The 23,439-nt window shown below is 39.9% G+C and overlaps 1 protein-coding gene across 3 annotated transcripts in view; it reads right to left on the bottom strand.

Moving 5' to 3' along the window:
- The window catches only part of IL31RA (interleukin 31 receptor A), a 62,067-nt gene that overhangs the window by 26,643 nt on the left and 11,985 nt on the right, over positions 1-23,439 (bottom strand). For 2 of the 3 annotated variants that reach the window (XM_037745781.1, XM_037745782.1), the window contains exons 3-6: positions 15,281-15,398; positions 11,804-11,985; positions 6,328-6,479; positions 1,475-1,640 (exon numbers count right to left, since the gene is read on the bottom strand). In XM_037745781.1, the coding sequence (XP_037601709.1) occupies positions 1,475-1,640; positions 6,328-6,479; positions 11,804-11,985; positions 15,281-15,398 (618 nt within the window). The remainder of the gene's footprint in view (positions 1-1,474; positions 1,641-6,327; positions 6,480-11,803; positions 11,986-15,280; positions 15,399-23,439) is intronic. The other variant, XM_037745780.1, reaches the window with a different exon arrangement.

Raw genomic sequence — 23,439 nt, 5'->3', positions numbered from 1 at the left:
GGTTTGACATACAAGAGTGGGGAAAGGTGATGTGATGATGGGTGAGAAGTTTTGTAGATGGAGGAAGGACCACAAGCCAAAGAATGCAGGCAGCCACTAGGAGCTGGAAAAGGCACGAAATAGTTTCTCCACTGAGAGTCTCAGAAGGAAACAGCCCTGCTGACATCTTGACTTTAGCCCAGTGAAATTGATTTTGGACATCTAACTTCTGGAGCTATGAAAGACTACATTTGTGTTGCATTAAGTCACTAAATTTGTATTCTTATAGCAGCAATAGAAAACTAATACATTTATCACACATTTATTGATCATCTACTGGGGGCCAGACTCTGGAAAGGGCTCTTGAGAATAGTAACACATGCTGAGTGGTCCTGAACCATTTATTAACGTTTCTGAAACTCAGCTTCCTCATTTCCAAAATGGGAGTGACTCTACATATTTTATCATGCTTTTAGGAGGATTAAAAATAGCAATAGGAGGATAAATGATAAGAATAGGAAATCTGGCATTTAGTGAATATCTACTATGGGCTAAACGCATTATTTCATTTAATCTTTAAAATAATGCTTAAAAAATAGATCGTACTATAAACTCAACTTACATGTTATATTTCAGTGTAGAAAAGGGGAATAAATGTAAGGAAACTGCTGAGTGGACTTAGAGATTAGGTATCTTGACCAAAGATACTTGGCTTGAGATTTAAGCCAAGCCCACTGAACAGAAGCGTTGGTCTCAATGACTGTCCTGACACTTAGTAAGCACTCGATGAACCTGCAGTCCACGCCTCTTTCCTTTCCTTGCTGTCATTAAAGATGTGATTTTTTAAAAATTGCATTAGTTACACCTTTATTTATTTTTTGAGTAGTAGCTCCAGGGTTCACAATATATACCTTTAATTTATCATAGGATACCTTCAAATGATATGATACTGGCGGGCACAGTGGCTCATGCCTGTCATACCAGCATACCAGCACTTTGGGATGCCAAGATGGAAGGATCACCTGAGGTCAGGAGTTCAAGGCTAGCCTGGCCAACATGGTGAAACTCTGTCTCTACTAAAAATAAAAAAATAAAAATTAGCTGGGTGTGGTGGAGAGCCCCTGTAATCCCAGCTACTTGGAAAGGTGAGGTACAAAAATCGCTTGAACCTGGGACGCAGAGGTGGCAGTGAGCCAAGATTGCACCACTGCATTCCATCCTGGGCAACAGAGCGAGACTTCATCTCAAAACAAAACAAAAGAAAACAAATGATATGATACCCTTTCATGTATAGTATAAGAACCCCATGAGTATTAAAATGTGATCCTTTGCTTTTGGGGTACAAAGTTGTGCAGGCTCATTCTCAGCTGTGTAGGCCCCTGGGGTCATGGGATTCCGTGGTTCCCAACCAGGACACTTGACAAACCCCCGCAAGGCTGCCCAAAGCAGCCCTATGCCAGAGCAGACAGTAAAGGAATCTCAGGGAGCAGCTTGCCTTCTTCCTCAGTCATTCCCATTTTTTCTTGGCTCCAGTCACTCCAGAACTTCGACCCGTCGACTGCACATCGCAGAGCTATGACATATTCTGTAAAAGCCTGCAGCCCCGTGAGGTTGTGGGTTTGGTCTGCATCCCTCCGGTTCTTAGTGAAGTTGACTTCCATCTACAAGACAGAGACAGTCCTAAACTGAAATGGAGACCACACATGTTATCCTCCCATTTTCCTCTTCACTACCCACCATAGTGACTTTAGCCCAGTGAAACTGATTTTGGAACTAGCAGTACTCTAAATCAAATTTTAAAATACATCATTTTCATTGACAGACTTCCACATGCCAGCGAACAACTGGCAGCTATATAGATATGAACATCCCCATGAACCACCACCTCCCTTCCCATTTCCTGTATCTAAGCTTGTGGGGCAGAGGTTCCTGCATCTGGCCTGGCCTGAGTGAGCAGAGCTCTGCTGCTTGCTGTTCTAGAAGATGAAAGCCCCATGACCCAGGGCAACCTGGGCCTAGGAGGCGACTCCAACACCAAGAGATCCTGCCTCATGGAACAGCAGGAACAGAGACCTTAGCTGCATCAAATGCAATCCTCATGTCATGCATGAGACCCAGTAAAGTTAAATGATTGTTTAAATGAAAGTTAGAAGATCTGCAGAATAGGATCATAACACAGAGTTCTTCACTACTAGGCTTTTTCTTTTTACCCAAATCTTTCACGTCAAAGCACTGGTCTTTGGATGACCAGTCAAGCTGCTGAAAGTCTCAACAGCCTGGATGTATAAATCAATTGTGATACTCTCTTGGGGAGGGAAGAGGTAAATAAATCAGTTCTTTTCTCTTGATGTCAGCTTCTCAAAGGTAAAAATGAAGGTGTTGCTTTATATAATTTCTGGGACTCAGCTCTCCAAGAGAAACTAAACATTTAGCTATTCCTTTTCTGAGCACAGCCATTGTTGCTGAAATATAAGCCTTTAGTTCAATATAAATATTTAGCTCAATGTTAAGTATTATAAACCTAAGGTTTATAAAACCTAAACCCTAAAGGTTGATAAAGCTTATTTTGAGCTGATTAATAAAAATAAACTGCACTAATAGGCATGTCTATTTGACTAGTATGCATACAGCATAGTCCTATGGGATCCTGCAAGAGAAGCAAATCCTACTCACATCTATGTCACAGCTGTGAAAATTAGTACCTAATTACAGCTCCTGTGCTTTAAGGAAATTGGGTAGAAGGAGGATATGTGTCTGTGGCAGAGAGCTGACAGTTGCAGATAGACTTTGCAACTCCATCCAGCTGCAGATGGTCTTTGGAACTCCCAGCCTGGTGAGATGGGTGTGGAACAAGAAGAAGCAATGGCAGTTTGGGGGCTGAATCCCATGTTCCCTAAGCATCCTCTTCAAACAGGCCCTGGAGATGCTGTGGTGGCGCACTAGGGTTGTGGAGAGCATAACTTGGGACAAGCTGTTGTTAGTTAAGGATCCAGCTGGGTGCAGTGGCCGACGCCTCTAATCCTAGCAGTTTGGGTGGCCAAGGCAGGTGGATCATGAGGTCAGGAGTTTGAGACCAGCCTGGCCAAGATGGTGAAACCCTGTCTCTACTAAAAACACAAAAATTAGCCAGGCATGGTGGTAGGCACCTGTAATCGCAGCTACTGGGGAAGCTAAGGCAGAGAATTGGTTGAACCAGGAGACAGAGGTTGCAGTGATCCAAGATGGCACCACTGCACTCCAGTCTGGGCAACAGAATGACACTTGGTCTCAAAAAAAAAAGGAAGGATTCAGTTAGAACAGGATTAAGACTGCCAGGAAAGGCCCACCTACATGGTACCCTCCCTATATGATTCAAAATGAAAATACTAATCCATACAGCAAGTGTAACGAAGTCTAGTAAAGCTCTATTTTACTTTTCATGCATTAAAAAATACATAATATTCTTTTTAATCTTTCCATTTTTCCTCCTGCTTTGTTGTACCCTTAGCACATGCTCAGCCTGTGTTGTGCTTCTCATCATGTTCATGCTCAGCCTGTGTTGTGCTTCTCATCATGTTCATGCTCAGAAAGTTCTGTCTAACGTAGTCACGGAAGCCTGTCCCTCCCAGCCCCAGCCTCAGAGGAGACGAAACAGCTGCTCAGTCTTTTAAATAAGGCGCCTGTAAGGCTCCTTTACTTTGTTATTTTGTCCAGCCAGCGTGCCTCTGGCCCTGACAGGGTCCACAATCAACTGATCTAACACTCCGCCAACTCTGCACAGGCAATGGGACCCTACCAAAACATTAATTACCTTCATCAGGTTCATTGCTAACAATCTATGCTTTGTGCCAAATCCTGACTCACCCAAAATGTTTGTCTTAAGAGATGAATCAGAAGTTCTGGTACAAAATCTAAATCAAATTCTGTGTGTTTTTTGTTTTTTTTAGATCTAAAACTTCCCCAGCTCTGCACAGGCAATGGAACCCTACCAAAACATTCATCAGCTTCATCAGGTTCATTGCTAAGTCTACGCTTTGCGCCAAATCCTAACTCTCCCGAAGTGTTTGTCTTAAGAGATGAGTCAGAAGTTCTGGTACACAACCGAAATCAAATTCCGTGTGGGCTTTTTTTTTTTTTTTTTTGAAATGAAGTATTGTTTTCTTACCCAGGCTGGGGTGCAGTGGCACTATCTTGGCTCACTGCAACCTCTGCTTCCCAGGTCCAAGTGATTCTCCTACCTCAGCCTCCCCAGTAGCTGGGGCTACAGATGTGCACCACCATGTCCAGCAATTTTTGTGTTTTTAGTAGAGACAGGGTTTCACCATGTTGGCCAGGCTGGTCTTGAACTCCTGACCTTAGGTGATCCACCCACCTCAGCCTCCCAAAGTGCTGGGATTACAGGTGTGAGCCACTGCAGCCAGTCCATATATCAAATTCTTAAAACAGTTTTGAGGTCCCTTTTCTAGGACTCTTAACAATGGAAATCTTTGATAGAAGATTGGGAAGAGCTGAGTTGGGTTTAGCTGGGCTTACAACTGAGGATAACTGATTGTATTTGAAAGCTAAGGAGAAGGCTAGGTGAAGAAGGAAGGGTTATCAAATCTGGAGATACTGAAAAGCTAAAAAGTAAAAAGTTAATCATAAGTTTTGGGTGACCAAACAGGATTCTAAATAAGTTGGAATGCTAGATAAGACCGACATGAAGAAATTCAGTAAGAATAAATAAAACACCTGAACTTAGGTTAAAACCCAACAAATGATGAGACAGTAGAGGTATGTTTTACAAGCAAGTCTTCAGCAGAAGGTAAAAAAATCTTGATTTAATTGGCTAATTTAATTGATTAAAAATCAATAATGTAACTGCTCGTGATGGCTCACACCTGTAATCTCAGTACTTTGGGAGGCTGAGACAGCAGGATCACTTAAGACCAGGAGCTCAAGACCAACCTGGGCAACACTTCAAAAAAATTAAAAAATCAGCCAGGATGGTGGCACATGCCTGTGGTCCCAGCTACTTGACAGGATGAGGCAGGAGGATCGTTTGAGCCCAAGAGTTCAAGGCTGCAGTGAACTGCGATCACACCATTGCACTCCAGCCTAGGCAACAGAGTGAGACCCTATCTAAAATTTTTTAAAAGTCAATAAAAATGAGATTATTACAAAAGGGTGATATAATTTCCGGTTGCTTTGATGGAAATTGGAGAATATTTTCTTGACTTTGAGGTAAGAAAACATTTCCTAAGACACAAAAGGCATTAAGCATAAAGGTGAAGACTGTCAAAATTTAACGGTATTAAAATTAAGTGACCATTCCTCAAAAGTCACCATTAAGAGAGTGAAACGTCATGCCACATAGTGAAAGATGTTTGCAATACACATAATAAATAAAAGACTCATAAATAGAATATATAAGGAATGTGTACCAATCAACTGAAAAATCAGGCAGACCATCCAATAGAAAACATATGCAAAAGGCTTAAATCAGCACTTCCAGAAGAAGGAATCTAAAGGACCAACAAACATATGCTAAAGTGTGCAACTTCACTAAAAGTCAGGTAAATGCAAATTAAAGCCACCATTCCATCATGTTCATACAACGGGATACTACACAGCAATGAAAATGTATAAACTACAGCATTATACAGCATGAATAAATCTTAAAAGCACAATGTTTAGACATAGAAGCCAAACATTAGAAAATACAAAATGTATGGATTCCATTTATATGCTCTTCTTCTATTTCTATCGGGCGCTCCTTCATCCTGGGGCTCAAGGAAAGAGGGCATAGTCTCTTAAACTATTTTTAGTAATGCAGGCTTAAATGGCAAAACAAATGAAAGCAAAGAAGAGACTACCATGAAAATCAGGGCAATAGTTAGCTCTAAAGGAGGATGGGCTGGTGGGGCAAGCAGAGGGCTCTGGCATTCTGGAGATGTTCTACAGTATTCTTGACTGCAGTGGTTTCTACATGAGCACTGACTTAATAACTTGTTAAATGCAATATTTATTTTTTTTTTTTCACTTCTCCAAATGTATGTTATAACTCATGATTTTATAAAGGTTGGAAAAATAAAAAATAAAATGGCCAAATCATAGACTCTCCGGTAGTCAGCATAGCCAGACAGACAGAAACTTGGATGTAATGCAAAAGTAAATTTCTCACTCTTTATCATATCCCTGCACTCAGGAGGCAAAAATGCCTGTTGTAGAACACTCTTCCAATCTAAAAGGTTCAGATGGAAAAATGGAAAACTGAGAAGTGCTTAGCAATGTCTCTCTTCTATTTTTGACTTCAGGCCAACAATAGTTGTCAATGATTCTTTTTCTCTGGTCCTCTAATAGGAACATTGTTATAACGGCATAACTTACCCAGCTGGTACTATTGACTGTCCTGAAATGAAGTGTGTATTTTAAGTTAGATGAAACAGGCGCCAATTCAGGCTTTATCCATTCAATTTGAATCATTCGTTTGATGCTCCAAACTGGTTTCACACTGAAAATCTCAGGTGGTTCAGTTTTTGCTGAAAATAAAAATCACACAACTTTCATATTTGCAAAAAGATAAGAATTTTCTAATGGCATCCACCCAAAATTGAAAAAAGGAAAGTGCCTAGAAAGGAAATGAGTGCATCGTGGTCTGCTATATGAACGAAGATGGCATTTGCAAGGCAGTACAAAAGGAACATCACCCTCCCAACCCCAACACCTCTGAAAAAAAAACCTAGTGAGGAAAAGGATGTACTCCTGTGATTTTTTAGCAAATCAGCCTCTTATTGATCGGGTCATATGCTATGTCAAGCAGAAGGGAGGTAAAAAGAGACCACACAATCGGAAAATAGGCTGTCTCTCTTATTTACTCTCACCTCTCCATCCTTGATCCCTGGGATGATGGAATACCCACCAAAAACACTAGAAAATAACTCTCATTTTCTTTGGACACTGCAAACATTCTAACCCCAAATTTCACTCTTTGAAAATATGCATATTTCTAGTTATAAAAGTAGCATGTGCTCATTATATAACATTTTTTAAATGTAGAAAAATACAAAGAAAAACTAAAAATTATCCATTATCCCATCAGTCAGAGATAACCCTTATTACCATTTTGGTATATTTCCTTTCAGGCTGTTTTCTATATAATTATTTGCATTATCTTTTAAACAAAATTGATATTATGCTAAATAAAGCTTTTATCTTTTAAAAATAACATTATGCAATCGGCATATATCCCCTTCTATTAATAATTCTCTGAAACATGATTTTTAAGGTTCATAATATTCTACTTTATGAATGAATGTAATTTTTTGACTTATGTTCTATTATTGCACGTTCACAGTATTACAGTAGGTAGCTAGTCAGGCTTGAGTGGGACAGGCGAGGGCTCCCCATACACCTCACCAGGAAAGTCAGGGGACCATCAGGTGATGGATGGTCAGAGAGTTGTCAATCTGCGTTGCAAACCTAATAATTAGTTGCAGCCAGCGCCAGGAAAAAGCAGTTTCCCAATAAATAAAAACACCTGTAACTGGTGATTGGCAGCTTGCCAATAAGATCTCAGGAATTGGGCCAGGAACAATGGCTCATGCCTGTAATCCCAGCACTTTGGGAGGCCAAGGCGGGTGGATCAAGAAGTCAGGAGTTCAAGACCAGCCTGGCCAACAGTGAAACCCCATCTCTACTAAAAATACAAAACTTAGCTGGGTGTGGTGGCGGGTACCTGCAGCTCAGCTACTTGTGAAGCTGAGGCAGGAGAGTCACTTCAACCCTGGGGGCAGAGGTTGCAGTAACCAAGATTGTACCACTGTACTCCAGCATGGGCACTACAGCGAGACTCTGTCTCAAAAAAAAAAAAAAAAAAAATCTCAGGAATTGGGTGAGTGGGCTCAAGCATGGGCATTAAGAGGCAAAATGGCAGAAAGTAACTGGTATATGAGCTTCTGGGCCATTCCACTGCAAAAGGGAAGAATGCTCAGGTGAGCATGCATAGGACTCCAGTAAACACACTGCACATGCTCACCTTCTAAGTGCTAGCAGGCCACCGTGCATGTGGGCAGCTCACCACAGGGAAACAGGATGCAAGATGCCAGAAGTAGGCCAGCATAGAAAACCCTAAGTCCAAGGTCAAACGGACACTTGACCTCCAAGATGCCCACTTGGCCCTCTTCCAAGTGTTCTTTACCTTCTTTCCATTCCTGCTCTAACGCTTTTTAATAAACTTCTACTCCTGCTCTTAAACTTGCCTCAGTTTTTTCTTCTGTCTTATGCCCTTCAGTTGAATCAGTTGAATTCTTTCTTCTGAGAAGGCAAGGATTGAGGTTGCTACAGACCCATACAGATTTGCTGCTGGTAATTCAGATAACTTCCACCACTAACAATAGTGTTTCTAATTTTTCATTTAAAACTCCTTGAAGACAAAGGCTGGTCGTGTTCACAGAGTCTGGAATTAACCCCTGATATTTAGCAGGTATCAAATATTTGTTAACTGAATGAGTAAATGGATGATAGTTGAATCTTCCTTTATATCTCTGATGGTTTCCTTAGACCCCTTAGCATAGGCTGATGGGGTAAAAGGGCATGCCCATTTTTTGGGCTGCTGTCACACAGTGCCATTTTGCTTTCCAGAAAGGCTATATCAATTTCAGTTGCCATCAACATTGTATGGAATACCCGTCTTACCACACTCTTCCTAGCTAGAATTGAATAGTATTATCTTTTTAGTCTTTGTAATTCTTTTTTAAAAATTTTTAATTTTTGTAGGTACGTAGTTGCTATATATATTTATGGGGCATATGAGCTGTTTTGATACAAGCATGCAATGTGAAATAAGCACATCATGGAGAATGGGGTCTTTGTAATTCTTGAAGAGTTTTGAAAAGTAAAATCCCTACTTAGAAACATGGACTTTAAAACATTAACTGGGTAAAAATATTCAGAAAGCTCTTGGTAGCTACTCAAAAAATAATTTGTACTGATACCTGAACTAAGGGGTGGTCATCAATTCATGAGGCCACTCAGTAAGTAGAGCTGTATACAATGGACATATTAAATATTTCCATAAAATTATTGATATGTATTGAGAATAAGTATTTTTAAAAGTATTTTTAGGTGAATCATTTTGTTGAATCCTCTCAACCACCTAACATTTATTATATCCATTATACAGAAGATAAAACTGGTATTGGAAAAGGTAAAATAACTTTCTAATAAGAAGCCAATCTAAGACTATTTGTGTCCATACCAAAGTTCCTGCCTTTACTCATTACACGAAACTACCTCCAGTCAGAATAAGCACAAATACCTACTGTAGTTCCACTTAACTCTAATACTCTATCACCAAGGAGACAGAAAGTATTAATTATTCCTCAGAATAAAAATTGCTCTCAGAATTTCTCATTAAGAATTGATGTATATCAAGTGACATCAGCAAAATGGCAGACTAGGTAGCTCCAAGTCCTTGTTATCCTGTGAAAACAAGACTCGCCTCAGTTTTTTCTTCTGTCTTATGCCCTTCAGTTGAATCAGTTGAATTTAAAAAAAAAAAGTCAGAAGCTGGCTGAATTAAACTTGTAGGAGCTCTAAGAATCAACCCAAGGTTTATAAACATTATAAACACCAAATCAAGACAAAGTCACCTTCATAGTGGCAGGAAAATAGTTTTGTGGCTGTCTTACCTGCCCTTGCCCCACCTTCTCCCTGAAACATCTGTGGTCTTGGTTTGGAGAAGGTGGTACCTCAGCTCCTATTTCCCTTCCAAGTGGAGGGAGCAGAGCACACTTATTTACATTCCAACCTATCTGAGGGCAAACTAAAGGATTGACAATATTCTTATCAAAATTTCAGCTGACTTCTTTGCAGAAATTGACAAGCTAATACTAAAATTTATATGGAAATGCAAGGGACGGAACAGCTAAAACAATCTTGAAAAAGAACACAGTTGGAGGACTCACTTTCCCAATTTCAAAACTTATCATAAGCCTACAGTAATCAAGACAGTATAGTATTGGCCTAATGACAAAAATATAATTAAATGGAATAGAATTGAGAACCCTGAAAAATACCTTACATTTATGGTAAATAAATTGATTTTTACAAAGGCGCCAAGACAATTCAACAACATGGGGAGGGGTATGATGGCATAAATCATCTTTCCAACAAATGGTTCTATCATAACTGGATATCCACATGCAAAAGAACACAGTTAGACCCCTACTTAACACCATATACAAAAATTAACACAAAATGGATCAGTGATTCAAATGTAGGAACTAAGACTTCAAAACTCTTAGAAAAAACTACAGCAGTAAATCTTTCTGACATCAGGTTAGGCAATGGTTTCTTAGATACGACACCTAAAGTACAAACATCAAAGAAAAAATATGTACATTTTTTACTTCATATAACTATTGTTCTGCCTTAACCATTTAAAAAGTAAAAGAAAACATACAAACAGGGAGGAAATATTTGCAAATTACATATCTGATAAGAAACTTGTACCAAGAATATATAAAGAATTCTTAAAACTCAACAATAAAAAGACAACCTAATTATAAATAGGCAAAGGATTTGAATAAACATTTCTCTAGAGAAGATGTATAAATGGGCAATAAACACATGAAAAATGTTCAACATCATTAGACATTGGATAAATGCAAATCAGAACCATAACAAGGTACCACTTCATACTCACTAGGATGGCTATAATAAAAAAAGATGGACAATAACAAGTGTTGGTGAGGGTATGCAGAAATCGTAACCTTTATAAATTACCAGTGGGAATGGTAAATGGTGCAGCCACTTTGATAAAGTTTAGCAGTTCTACCAAAAGTTAAACATTGAGTTACCATGTGACTCAGCAGTTTCACTAGGTATATATCTAAAAGAATTGAAACATAAGTCCACACAAAAATTTGTACACAAATATTCACGGCAACATTATTCATAATAATCAAAAGGTAGTAACAAGCCAAATGTCCATAAACAGATATGTGGGTAAAGAAAATGTGGCACATCCATCCAGTGGAATATTATTTAGCTGTGAAAAGAAATATAGCACTAATACATGCTGCAACATTGATGAATCTTGAAAACATTATGCTAAGTGAAAGAAATTAGATACAAAGACCACATATTATATCATATTTATATAAAAATGTACAGGCAAATCCATATAGGGAGGAAAGAGAAAACAAAGGATTGGGGACTGACTGTTAATGGGTATGAATTTTCTTTTGAGGGCAATAAAAATGTCCTGGAATTAGACAGTGGTGACATTTGTACAACTTTGTGAATATGACAAAAACCATTGAACTGTATATTTAAAAAAGGTGAAATTTATATAATGTGAATTCTATCTCAATAAAGTTATAATTTTAAAAGGATATGGTGAAAATGAGTCTTTGAAAAAGATTTTTTTTAAAAGTCAGAAGTAGTGAGGCATTTTTTAAAATAAGAATTTTATGATCTTTTCCTTTATAAGCAATGACATTGGCAGGGTGGGGTGGTGGGGAGAGACCTTTTTGTTTTTTGAGTGCAATTACAAACTACAAGAGGAAACCAGTGGCCCACAAAATAGCTCTTGTTTCTCATTCCTTTTTTCTCATTTGGTCAATTCCTTCCTTTCTTCCTTCCTTCCTTTTCCTTCCTTCCTTTCTTCCTCCCTCCCTCCTTTCCTTCCTCCCCCACTTCCTTCCTTCTTTAATTAGAAGATGAATTTTCTGTATACCCATAACACATTATATCCTTGAACATGACGAGTCTACTTTTGAGTCCATAGATACCTTTTGAACAAAGAAGAAGGAGGTAAACATTTAATAAAGAGTATATAGGAATATCAAATAACACTTACCTATGCCCTCTAAGTGCCAATATGTCATATCAGATGTAATTACACCATCTGCATTTTGAGCTTCCACCTCAATGGTACAATTATCTGGGTTCGTTATTCTTGGAAGGAAAAAAGAGCACGCAGCACGATTTTCACTTGTAGAACTATTGGTTGTACAATTATCATGCTTTTGTCCATAAGAGCTTTGAAGGAAAAAGTGATTCAACATGAATTTAGTACAATGGTTTGGAAACATAGCCATACTTAATGTATTAAGCAGTATTTATTAGTTTTACTCTGGGTTTCTCTTGAGAATTGCATAGTCCAGAATATTTGGTTATCCTCTTTCCAAATTCCTTTCTCACCTCCAAGGAAAGGTAAAGGCTGCCTGTTTTCAACCAGTTGAGATGCTTCAGGAGCCATAAAAACCTCTTTAGATCCCTGTAAGCCATGAAAAGCTACGGCAGCAATGCATGTCCTATTGGCAAGAAATCATGAGTAGGCCCCTGAAAACTCCAGATTCTAGCCTTAAAAATTTATTCTTTTACATATGTATATGAAAATTTATTCATATATATGAGGATTTGTTAAATAAATTATGGCAGATACATAAATCGAATTTAAAATGATGGTTTTTAATATACTGTATTTATTGATATGGAAAGATGCACCTACTGCTGGTGAAAAAAGTAGGATGCATATCATATATAGAATGATCACAGTTACATAAACATATAGATATTTACATAACTATTTGGAGATATCTAGAGAGATCATCAAAATGTTCAAGCTGTTACCTTTGGCGGTGTGGATTCTGGGTAACTTTTTACATTCTTTATAATTTTTCAGGTTGAATTTTTGAACATTGGTATATACTGTTTTCAGAAAATTCTTTAAAACAAATGATAGACAATATCAAGTTGTAACTTAACAAAAACAAACACACATATTAGTAAAAATCAGATGGGTGGTTCCAGCTTTAGTCCACGTGGTTCTGGGGTCTGTAGAGGAGATAAAGCAGGCTGAGAACAGAAAAGAAGGCCCACCTTGCAAAGTACCAGGGTTTGCCAGTGTGCGCGAAGGAATCGTAGCTTAGACACATAGAATCATGGCATTTTGAAACTAGAAAGGGCCTCAAGAGTGGTTGATGGTTATTTTACAGCACAAAAATGGCCTCCAGGGCAGTGTGCCATGGTCATAAGCACAGGTTCTAGAATCAGACCAGGTTTGAATCTTGGCTTTGCCCCTATTAACTGTGTGATTTGGGCAAGTTCTTTAACCTCTCTGCCTTAGTTTTTTCATCTGTAAAATAAGGACAGTAATATATCTATAGCATAGAGTTATGAGGATGAAATGAGCTAATACACATAAGGCATTTTAGAATGTCCAGCACCGAGTCAATAAATGTGAGCTGTTATTATTACTATTATTGTAGTTGAATATTTCTGCATTTATTCATGCTGTGACCTTTGAGAAATAGCCTTTCTCTCCTTTTCCACACCTCTAGACCTCCTTTGAGCCTCAGTTCAAAAATCACTACCTCCATGAAGGCATCCCCAAATCCTCCTTTTTCCCCCCAGGGAAAATTCTTTCCTACTGTTTCTGGACAGCAGAAGGTTTTTGGCTTATTCCATGATCCACTGTAAAGTGCTTCCAGGTTGGCCATCCACAGGGAAACCCTTCCACTTTGCTTGGAAGAGATACTCTTGGTGATAAACTCACAAAAATGCAAGAAGCTTAGGAGTTCTGGAGAGCCTGGCTGGCCTGAGGCCATCAAGGGGAGCTGGGTATAGGCCTGGGGGAACACCCAGGTGTTTTCTATTTCTCTAAAGCCAACTGGTGACAATAATGACAACCCAAAGGGAAAGATAGAGGAAAGGGGGAAATGTCTCTATAAAACAGAAAAATAGGAGTAAACCAGGTACCCAGATTCTCATTCTACTAGTAATTGATATTCAACGCCGGGACTAGAACTGACAAATCTGGAAGAAAATCATTTGGATCATGGGCTATTGCATCTTTATCATTCTTATTTTTTAAAACAGGAATGAGCAAATGGCAGCCTGAGGTCAAATACAGCCCATCTCTTGTTCTTGTACAGCCTGCAGGCTTAAAACTATTTACATGTTGTTAATGGTTGAAAAAATAAATAAAACAAAGAAAAATAGTTTGGGGCATGTGAAAATTATATGAAATTCACATTTCAGTGTCCGTGAATGAAGTTTTATTGGAAAGCAGCCACACCCATTGGTTTACATATTGCCTATAGCTGGGTGAATGCTGTAACACTAGGGTTCAAAAGTTTTGACAGGGACCAATCTCCTTCTAAATATTATTATATTTACCATCTGGCTTTTTACAGGAGAAGTTTGCTGATTCCTGTTTTAAAGCATCTCTCTGACATAGGTCCTTGTAACTATATCAGTGCTGCAGAGAATACCGCTTGTTTTTTTAATTTCTTCCACTGTAAAACATAAAGTGGACTTCCCTTGCAACATGAGATTTTGCTTAAAAACAAAGAATTTGGAATTACAGACTGTTTTGAAATGAAAAGGCTAAAAAGATCATCTTACAATGCTTCCCAACATGGCCCCCTTATTCATTTTTCACAGGAAGGAAGTAATGAGCTATGCTCAAAATTTTTGTTAAAAAGGACGGGCACAGTGGCTCATGCCTGTAATCCCAGCACTTTGGGAGGCTGAGGTGGGTGGATCATTAGAAATCAGGAGTTCGAGGCCAGCCTGAACTGGTGAAACCCTGTCTCTACTAAAAATACAAAAGTTGGCCAGGCATAATGGTGTGTACCTGTAAGTCCAATACCGGGAAGGCTGAGACAGGAGAATCACTTGAACCTGGGAGGTGGAGGTTGCAGTGAACTGGGATTACACCACTGCACTCCAGCCTGGGCAACAAAGTGAGATTGTCTCAAAAAAAAAAAAATTAACCTGCAAATATTCACTTAAAACATCTAGCTTTTGGCTAGAATTATAATTAAAAATTATAAAATTTTCATTCTACAGAATTGGAATAAAGAGGGATGCTTGAGATAGTGAAAAAAAAAATGGGGAATCATTGTCCTGGGGAATACTGTTTGACAGAGGTCACACAGTAACTTAGTGGCAGACCATGGTCAATCACCTCTTAGTTCTGGGTTTACAACCTTGTATACTATATCTGGATCGAGAAAGAATGAACAGTGTTATACACATTCTGGAAAGAGGCAGGGTATAGTTGGGTGTAGCAAATAAACAGATTTTTCCACTGTGCTTATAAATGGTGACTGATCTCAGCCAATGGGGAATCCGGGAGGACACCATTGGCTATGCCTCCCTTCCCTCTGCAGCTGCAGATCCACAAGCCACTGGACGCACACAGCAGTCACCCAGAAGCTGTCATCGAGGAAACTTTTTACTTCATATGCAATGTGAATCATGGATCAATCAGGAGCCTCTGCCTCCCCCATACCCCCACTGGTAAAACACAAGCTTCTGTACTTACTAAGTTCTCCTAACTGTGTACTGGGTATAACTGGTTTCCTCTCCTGGACTCCAAGTGCAAGTTAAATTTTTCCTATAGTAGTAGATGCAAGAAATGTTCTCAGGCTTAGCAGGCAGAGCTAAATAAACAAACAAAAAAAACCACACAAACACAAAAATTTCAGCATATAATAAATCTTGCCAACATTGAACATTTTAATGGAAAATAGGCTGACCAAAAGCTAGATTTTTTTGGTTACTTGCTAGGTGTAATGGGTTCTCCCAATCAGGTTTGATGGAAGGAATCTAACTTCATCTCTTTAATTATTCCCTTTGAAGAGCTAGATTTCTACTTTTTTTTTTCTTGGAGATGGAGTCTCGCTCTGCCACTCAGGCTGGAGTGCAGTGGTGCAATCTCGGCTCCCTGCAACCTCCGCCCCCTGGGTTCAAACGATTCTGCTGCCTCAGCCTCCTGGGTAGTTGGGACCACAGGTGCGTGCCACCATACCCGGCTAATTTTTTGTATTTTTAGTAGAGATGGGGTTTCACCGTGTTAGCCAGGATGGTCTCAATCTCCTGATCTCATAATCTGCCCCCCTCGGCCCCCCAAAGTGCTAAGATTACAGGTGTGAGCCACCGTGCCAGGCCTAGATTTCTACTTTTTAAGAAATCCTTTTTTACAATCTTACTTAAAAGTAACATTTGAGAAGCAAGCATTTTTAAAACACCAAGTAAATATAAAGTATTTGTGATATACTCAGTAAAGCATCAAATGGTAGCATCATTCTGGATAATCCACAGGTAACAGATGACGAGAGCATAAGCAAGAGATACAACCATGCCACACTTCAACCATGTGTATCAACAATTTTCTTTTCCAGAAGATTGTACAACAGAAAAATTTATGAAATACCTTCAACTGTATCTTCATATCTTATAAGTCTTGCTCCTGATAGCTTCCCACCCCATAGCATATACACTTCCATAGGGAAACCAGACATTACCCTCTAAAACAGGGATCTAGACCTTTAAGGGGTCTATGGGTAGAATTCAGGGGTCCATGAACTTAAATGGGGAAAATTTACATCTTTTTCACTAATCTACTGGTGAAATTTAGAATTTCCTTCTATCATAAATGTAGTCAACAAACTACAGTAATAGTGTCATTGCCTGTGACTTTGTCACCGTTAGAAATCACAAATATTTTCATATCATATTTTGATTGCTGCAGATACCTTAAAATACTTACATGGTTTAGCTGTGTTCCCACACAAATCTCAACTTGAATTGTGTCTTCCAGAATTACCACGTGTTATGGGAGGGACCCAGGGAAAGGTAACTGAATCATGGGGGCCAGTTTTTCCTGTGCTAGTCTCGTGATATTGAACAAGTCTCACGAGATCTGATGGGTTTATCAGGGTTTTGCACTTTTACTTCTTTCTCATTTTCTCTTGCTGCTGCCATGTAAGAAGTGCCTTTTACCTCCCACCATGATTCTGAGGCCTCCCCAGTCATGTGGAACTTAAGTCCAATTAAACCTCTTTTCCTTCCCAGTCTCGGGTATATCTTTACCAGCAGCATGAAAATGGACTAATACAAATATGAAAAATATTATCGCTATTTCTGAATTAAAATAATTATTAATAGTAGTCTTAAATTAAGGCAATTATTAGGTCTTCTTATTTAATGTGTTAATAAAGAAGACCACATATTACCAGATCACAAATTTGTTTCTTTAATATTTTGATGATTTCATTTCAGTATTTTTGGTTCCTTTGTAATCCTATTTATTTTATGTATTTACAAACATTGTTTTGAGAATTAGCCCATGGCTTCACTAGATGACCAAGGTATTGATCATAAACACAGACACACACACACACACACACACACACACACACACACACAACTAAGAACTAAGAGCAGTTTTAGACTAAGGGCCATGTTCAGCTCTGAGGCTTATACTTACTTCTTTGTTGAGCCTCTGGCAAGACCATAGTCTTAAGAAGCAGGCAGTTTTGAGAGAGGAGGGCAACTTCCTAAATTACCTTTACATATCAAAGGAAGCTCTAGTGCTTCCTAGGAAGGAAGTCTCTACCAGACAAAAAGGATCATTTTTAACAAGTAAGTATGAGGGCATGGATGGGAGGGAATGAAAGGAAGGTAGAGCAAATAATTCTGATGTCAGCGTTCTTGATAGAGCGGTATAAACATGTGGATTGGTCCCATGCACCAAGGTCATCTGGCTGGTAGCCTATTTCACCAGGTACAGCAAGCCTGGGGAGGTTGCCAGGCTGTAATCTAGCAGGGTTCCTCAACCACTGGGCAAGGTACGGGTCCATGGCTTGTTAGGAACTGGGCCACACAGCAGGAGGTGAGCAGCAGGTGAGCAAGCTTTATGGCCTGAGCTCTGCCCCCTCAGAACAGCAGCAGCATTAGATTTTCATAGGAGCTGAACCCTACTGTGAATTGCACATGGGAGAGTTTGCTTGCTCCTTATGAGAATCTAACTAATGCCTGATAATCTGAGGTATAACAGTTTCATCCTGAAACCATACCCCCACTCCAAACCCAACCCCATGTCCATGGAAAAATTGTCTTCCATGAAACCAACCAGTCCCTGGTGCCAAAAAGGGTGGGGACCACTAGGGGAGCCTCATGTTCCACTAAGCACCAACTCTGTGGTGGCATGGAAGTCCTAACAATGTGCTGGCAGAAGGTGGCCTGGTGAAGCTCTTCAGGCAAGCTCCATGCAGGTGAATGTAGCACACAGGGATCCAGAACTTTCCCTGTGCCCTCAAAGTGGGGGGTGAGGATACAGTTGTGAGACTGAAGCAGATCTGGGATTAAGATGAAGCAGCTTCCATACACAGAGGAACTTCAGGACCACAAGCAAACAAATGGAGCATAAGCTTCAGGAGGAGGCATTGGTATGGTGGCCCAAAGCACAGGCAAAGCCAGCTGTCCCATGGCAGATGGCAGAGGGGGATCAGTCCACACTGGACAGTTCAGGGGAGACAGAGGGCAACAGGGGGACTTGCTCCCATGGATCCAGAGGCCCTTCCCAAGACTGCAGTCATGTAAACCTTGTTCATATATTTAGACACCATCTTAAAGAGGAGCAGAGGGATGAACCCCAAAGAGACTGAGTTAGCCAAAGACACCTTCTACCAGAAGCAATGACACAATGTTAACAAATTTAAGTGCTACCCATACCCTCCTCTTCCTCACCCTTGCCTGACTGTCCAGTGGTGGGGGACTTTTGAAATTGATTTGTTTGATCACAGAAAATAGGGACGTTCTATTTCTCTGCACATCTGAATAATATTATATATATTTCCACTCTGTCAGAGGTATTACCCTGTAACAAGAAGGTGGTGTAAAGGGGTTCCACAATGGATGGCATTAGTTGTTTTAAGTTTGGAATTTTAAAAGGGCTGTACATGTGTGTGTTTGTATATACATTCATGTATTTGGTCTATGAACTGAGCATTGTCTATCTGGGTAAAGGAGCCACTGAGAATGACAAATGAGGGTGGGGGAGAGCTAGGTGGCTTCCTGTTGTGACAACATTTCTAGCTCTCTCTAGAGAAGCTGCCTTCCTCCTAGTCCTGCACATGAGCCTGGCACTCGTAGCACCCATCCAACAAGCAGTTCAAAGGCTTTCTATCTTTGCTACTTGCACACCGAAAACCATGATAAAGCCAGTGATTGCAGATCCAAATGCTTAAAAAGACCAAAGTTAACTGGATCTGAATCAAATAATACTGCATGTTACATAGAGATTGAAAGCTACACCATTAACATTTCTCAAAGAGCCCACACAGCTTGGAATCCTCCCTGGGGATGTCTGGGGTAAGCAAGCAGAATGTTAAGAAACCCCACGCCTCCCAACTGTCAGGAGGAATATGCAAAGTCCTCCAAGGGGTAGGGTTAGCTCACAACACCCAGGAGGAATAACTCACACACTGGCCCACTCACTCTGTCTCCGTGGCTAACAGATAAGGGCAGTGCATGTAAGGTGCATGTGTATGTGTGTGTGTGTATGGGGTGCCTGTGTAGTGTGCATGTGATGTGTATGTGTGTGATGTGTGTGTGGTATGGGTAGTATGTGCATAGTATATGTGTGAATGGTATGTGTGTGCTGTGTATGTGTATGTAGCATGTGCAGGATATGTGCAGTGTGTATGATTTTTTAAAAATTTTAAAAATTAATTAATTAATTTATTTATTTTGAGACAGAGTCTCACTCTGTCACCAGGCGCCAGGCTGGAGTGCAGTGGCGCAATCTTAGCTCACTGCAACCTCCACCTCCCAGGTTCAAGCAATTCTCCTGCCTCAGCCTCCCTAGTAGCTGAGAGTACAGGTGCGCAGCACCACGCTCAGCAAATTTTTGTATTTTTTAGTAGAGATGAGGTTTCACCATGTTGGCCTGGATGGTCTTGATCTTTTGACCTCATGATCCACCCACCTCAGCTTCCCAAAGTGCTGGGATCACAGGTGTGATAAAATTTTTAAATTTATTTATTTTTGAGATGGAGTCTCATTCTGTCACCCAGGGTAGAGTATAGTGATGTGATCTCGGCTTACTGCAACCTCTGCCTTCTGGGTTCAAGCGATTTCCCTGCCTCAGCTCCTCAAGTAGCTGAGACTACAGGCACCTACCACTATGCCGGGCTGATTTTTGTATTTTTAGTAGAGATAGGGTTTCACCATATTGGCCAGGCTGGTCTTGAACTCCTGACCTTGTTATCTGCCCGCCTCAGCCTCTGAAAGTGCTGGGATTATAGGTGTGAGCCACTACGCCCAGGCTGTGATGTGTTTATAATGCATGTATAGTGTGTGTCTGCTGGAGTGTGTGTGTTGGTTTGTGTGGTATGTGTTACATGTGTGGTGTGTGTAGAGTGACACGTTTATAGTGTATATGTGTATAGTGTGGTGTGTGTGTGGTATGTTTATGGTGCGGGCATGGTTCATGTTATGTATATGTGCAGTATGTATGGTTATATGGCGTGTGTGTGTCTGTGTGTATATATGTGGGTCTATCCTTAGTCTCTGGCCAAGTTTCTTAAAAATATTCACACAGGGGTAGCCTGCTGCATCCCCGTTTCGCTCATACTTGTCACGCTAATTCGCAGGAGGATTTCAAAGTTGATTCCTGGCCAGAGAACAAGGAAACAAGAAGCTCGTCCCTGTTCCCCAGAATAGTCTTAGTCTTTTTTTAAATTTTACTTTAGGTGCATACTATATCTGGCATTTCTCCCCATGTTATCTCTCCCCACCTCCCACTGTCCCTCCCTTAGCCCCCCACCAACTGCCCCTAGTGTGTGATGCTCTTCTCCCTGAGTCCACGTGTTCTCATTGTTCAACAACCACCTATGAGTGAGAACATGTGGTGTTTGGTTTTTTGTTCTTGTGTCAGTTTGCTGAGAATGATGGTTTCCAGATTCATCCAAGTCCCTATAAAGGACACAAACTCATCATTTTTTATGGCTGCATAGTGTTCCATGGTGTATATGTGCCACATTTTCTTTGTCCAGTCTATCATTGATGGGCATTTGGGTTGGTTCCAGGTCTTTGCTATTGTAAACAGTGCTGCAATGAATATATGTGTGCATGTGTCTTTATAGTAGAACGATTTATAGTTCTTTGGGTATATACCCAGTAATGGGATTGCTGGGTCAAATGGAATTTCTATTTCTAGGTCCTTGAGAAATCGCCACACTGTCTTCTACAATGGTTGAACTAATTTACACTCCCACTAACAGTGTAAAAGTGTTCCTATTTCTCCACATCCTCTCCAGCATCTGTTGTCTCCAGATTTTTTAATGATTGCCATTCTAACTGGTGTGAGATGGTATCTCAATGTGGTTTTGATTTGCATTTCTCTAATGACCAGTGATGATGAGCATTTTTTATGTTTGTTGGCCTCATATATGTGTTCTTTTGAAAAGTGTCTGTTCATATCTTTGCCAACTTTTGAATGGGCTTGTTTTTTTCTTGTGTATCTGTTTTAGTTCTTTGTAGATTCTGGATATTAGCCCTTTGTCAGATGGGTAGATTGCAAAAATTTTTTCCCATTCTGTTGGTTGCCAGTTCACTCTAATGGTGGTTTCTTTTGCTGTACGGAAGCTCTGAATTTTAATTAGATCCCATTTGTCTATCTTGGCTTTTGTTGCCATTGCTCTTGGTGTTTTAGTCATGAAGTCCTTGCCTATGCCTATGTCCTGTATGGTTTTGCCTATGTTTTCTTCTAGTGTTTTTATGGTGTTAGGTTTTATGCTTAAATCTTTAATCCATCTGGAGTTAATTTTAGTATAGGGTGACAGGAAGGTGTCCAGTTTCTGCTTTCTGCACATTGCTAGCCAGTTTTTCCAACACTATTTATTAAACATGGAGTCTTTCTCCATTGCTTGTTTTTGTCAGGCTTGTCGAAGATCAGATGGTTGTAGACGAGTGGTGTTGCCTCTAAGGCCTCTGTTCTCTTTCATTGGTCTATGTCTCTGTTTTCGTACCAGTTCCATGCTGTTTCGATTACTGTAGCCTTGCAGTATAGTTTGAATTCCAGCAGTGTTATACTATTCTCATTATGGCCTCCTGCAGTCGTATTTTGTTTTATTTCCTTTTCATTCTTGCTCTCCCTTGTGTTGGCTGAATCCAAAGCCAGTCACCAAGATATCAGTGTGGAATAGATCATGGATCTAAATACACCCTGGTCAAACCTAAGTGAATCCTGCTCTTTCCTGTTCTTCCTTAAATACCTCTCCTTAGCTTCTTCAAAAGCTTTGGTTAACATACATCAGAAGCCATAGTCAAAAAGAAAGTCAAATATCTGTTTTTCAGAACCATTAAGTGTCACCAGGTGTCAATCATTTTTGGAGCCACCACGTGAAGAATAAATGGCTCCAAAAATGATTTTCCACTCAACCGAGGCTGTTTTTATGAGACTACATTTGTTTTTCCCTTACTGGTTGGCACATGGTGAGAGAAAGCAGTAGTCTTACAAAGGCTCTCTTGATATTGGTGCCACAGAAGAGATTTGTGGTAGATAAAATGAATGCTCATCAATATTTCCAGTGCTCATCAATAGGGTGGCCATGGGATTTGCCTTGGCCTTTGCCATGTGAGAGGAAACGTGCATGTGCTGGTGCATGACTCTCTTCTCTTTCCTCCTCCTGCCACTGCACACCTTGAACACACATGCTGACATGGTGTGTCTGAGGACAGTGGAACCCCACCAGCCTGGGTCCCTACTTACCTGTGATGGACATGTAGTTTGCTGTTTTAAATACTAATATTTTAGGCTTATTTATTATTACAGCATAAACAACTTTCCCTGGCTAGTATCAATATAACCTGCTCTGAAAATCCAGTAATCTCACACTTGGAGGAGGAATTTAACAGTAGTTTTCCCTAGTTTTGTGTCCTCGTGACCTTTTAATTCTGCATATGAGCATTTCAGATTCATCTGATCACAGATTAGGGAGTTGAGGGGAGCTGCAATAAAATTGAACCAAATCAACAATCACTTCTACTTTCATGCTTTTCTTTTCCATTTCCAGTGTCAGTTACCTGGAGTGATTACACATATCTGAACGACCTTGGCTCTGTGTACTAGAACTGCCTTGGCTGGTTGAGCCTACACATCTGTTGTCCTGCCTTCCTCCTTGTTGACAACGAGTGTGCCAGTTTTAAGTCTTATTCAACTCTCCATCAGAAGATTGTCACAAACATGGGTAAAATCATGATCGAGCAAAGGAGAAAACTTCACCTTTGTTGTATTTTCCCCGCAAACCCAGAAATACTTGTCAGTACTCCTCAAGACTGCCAAGTTCATGAATACTAAGGAAGAACTAAGAACCTGTCACAGACCAGCAGAGACCTGGGAGACATGACAATTCAATGCAATATGGTCTCTAAATTGGATTGTGGAATAGAAAAAAGTCATTCATGGAAAAAACTAGTGAAGTCCGAACAAAATTTGGAATTCAGTCAATAGTAATGTGCCAACAGCAGTTTCTTAGTTTTGGCAAATGTATTATGGTATTATAAGATATTAACAATGGAGAAACTGGATGAGGGTAGAAAGGAACTTTCCATGTTATTTTCACAATTTTTCTACAAATCTAAAAATAGAATTTTTTTTTTTTTTATAAACACAAACAACTGAAGGTTAGGTTT

Source organism: Cebus imitator, unplaced genomic scaffold (assembly GCF_001604975.1).
Source record: "Cebus imitator isolate Cc_AM_T3 unplaced genomic scaffold, Cebus_imitator-1.0 Scaffold213, whole genome shotgun sequence".
Lineage (NCBI taxonomy): Eukaryota > Metazoa > Chordata > Mammalia > Primates > Cebidae > Cebus > Cebus imitator.
Note: the sequence above shows the minus strand (reverse complement) of the source record. Positions and strands in the feature narration are given on the sequence as shown.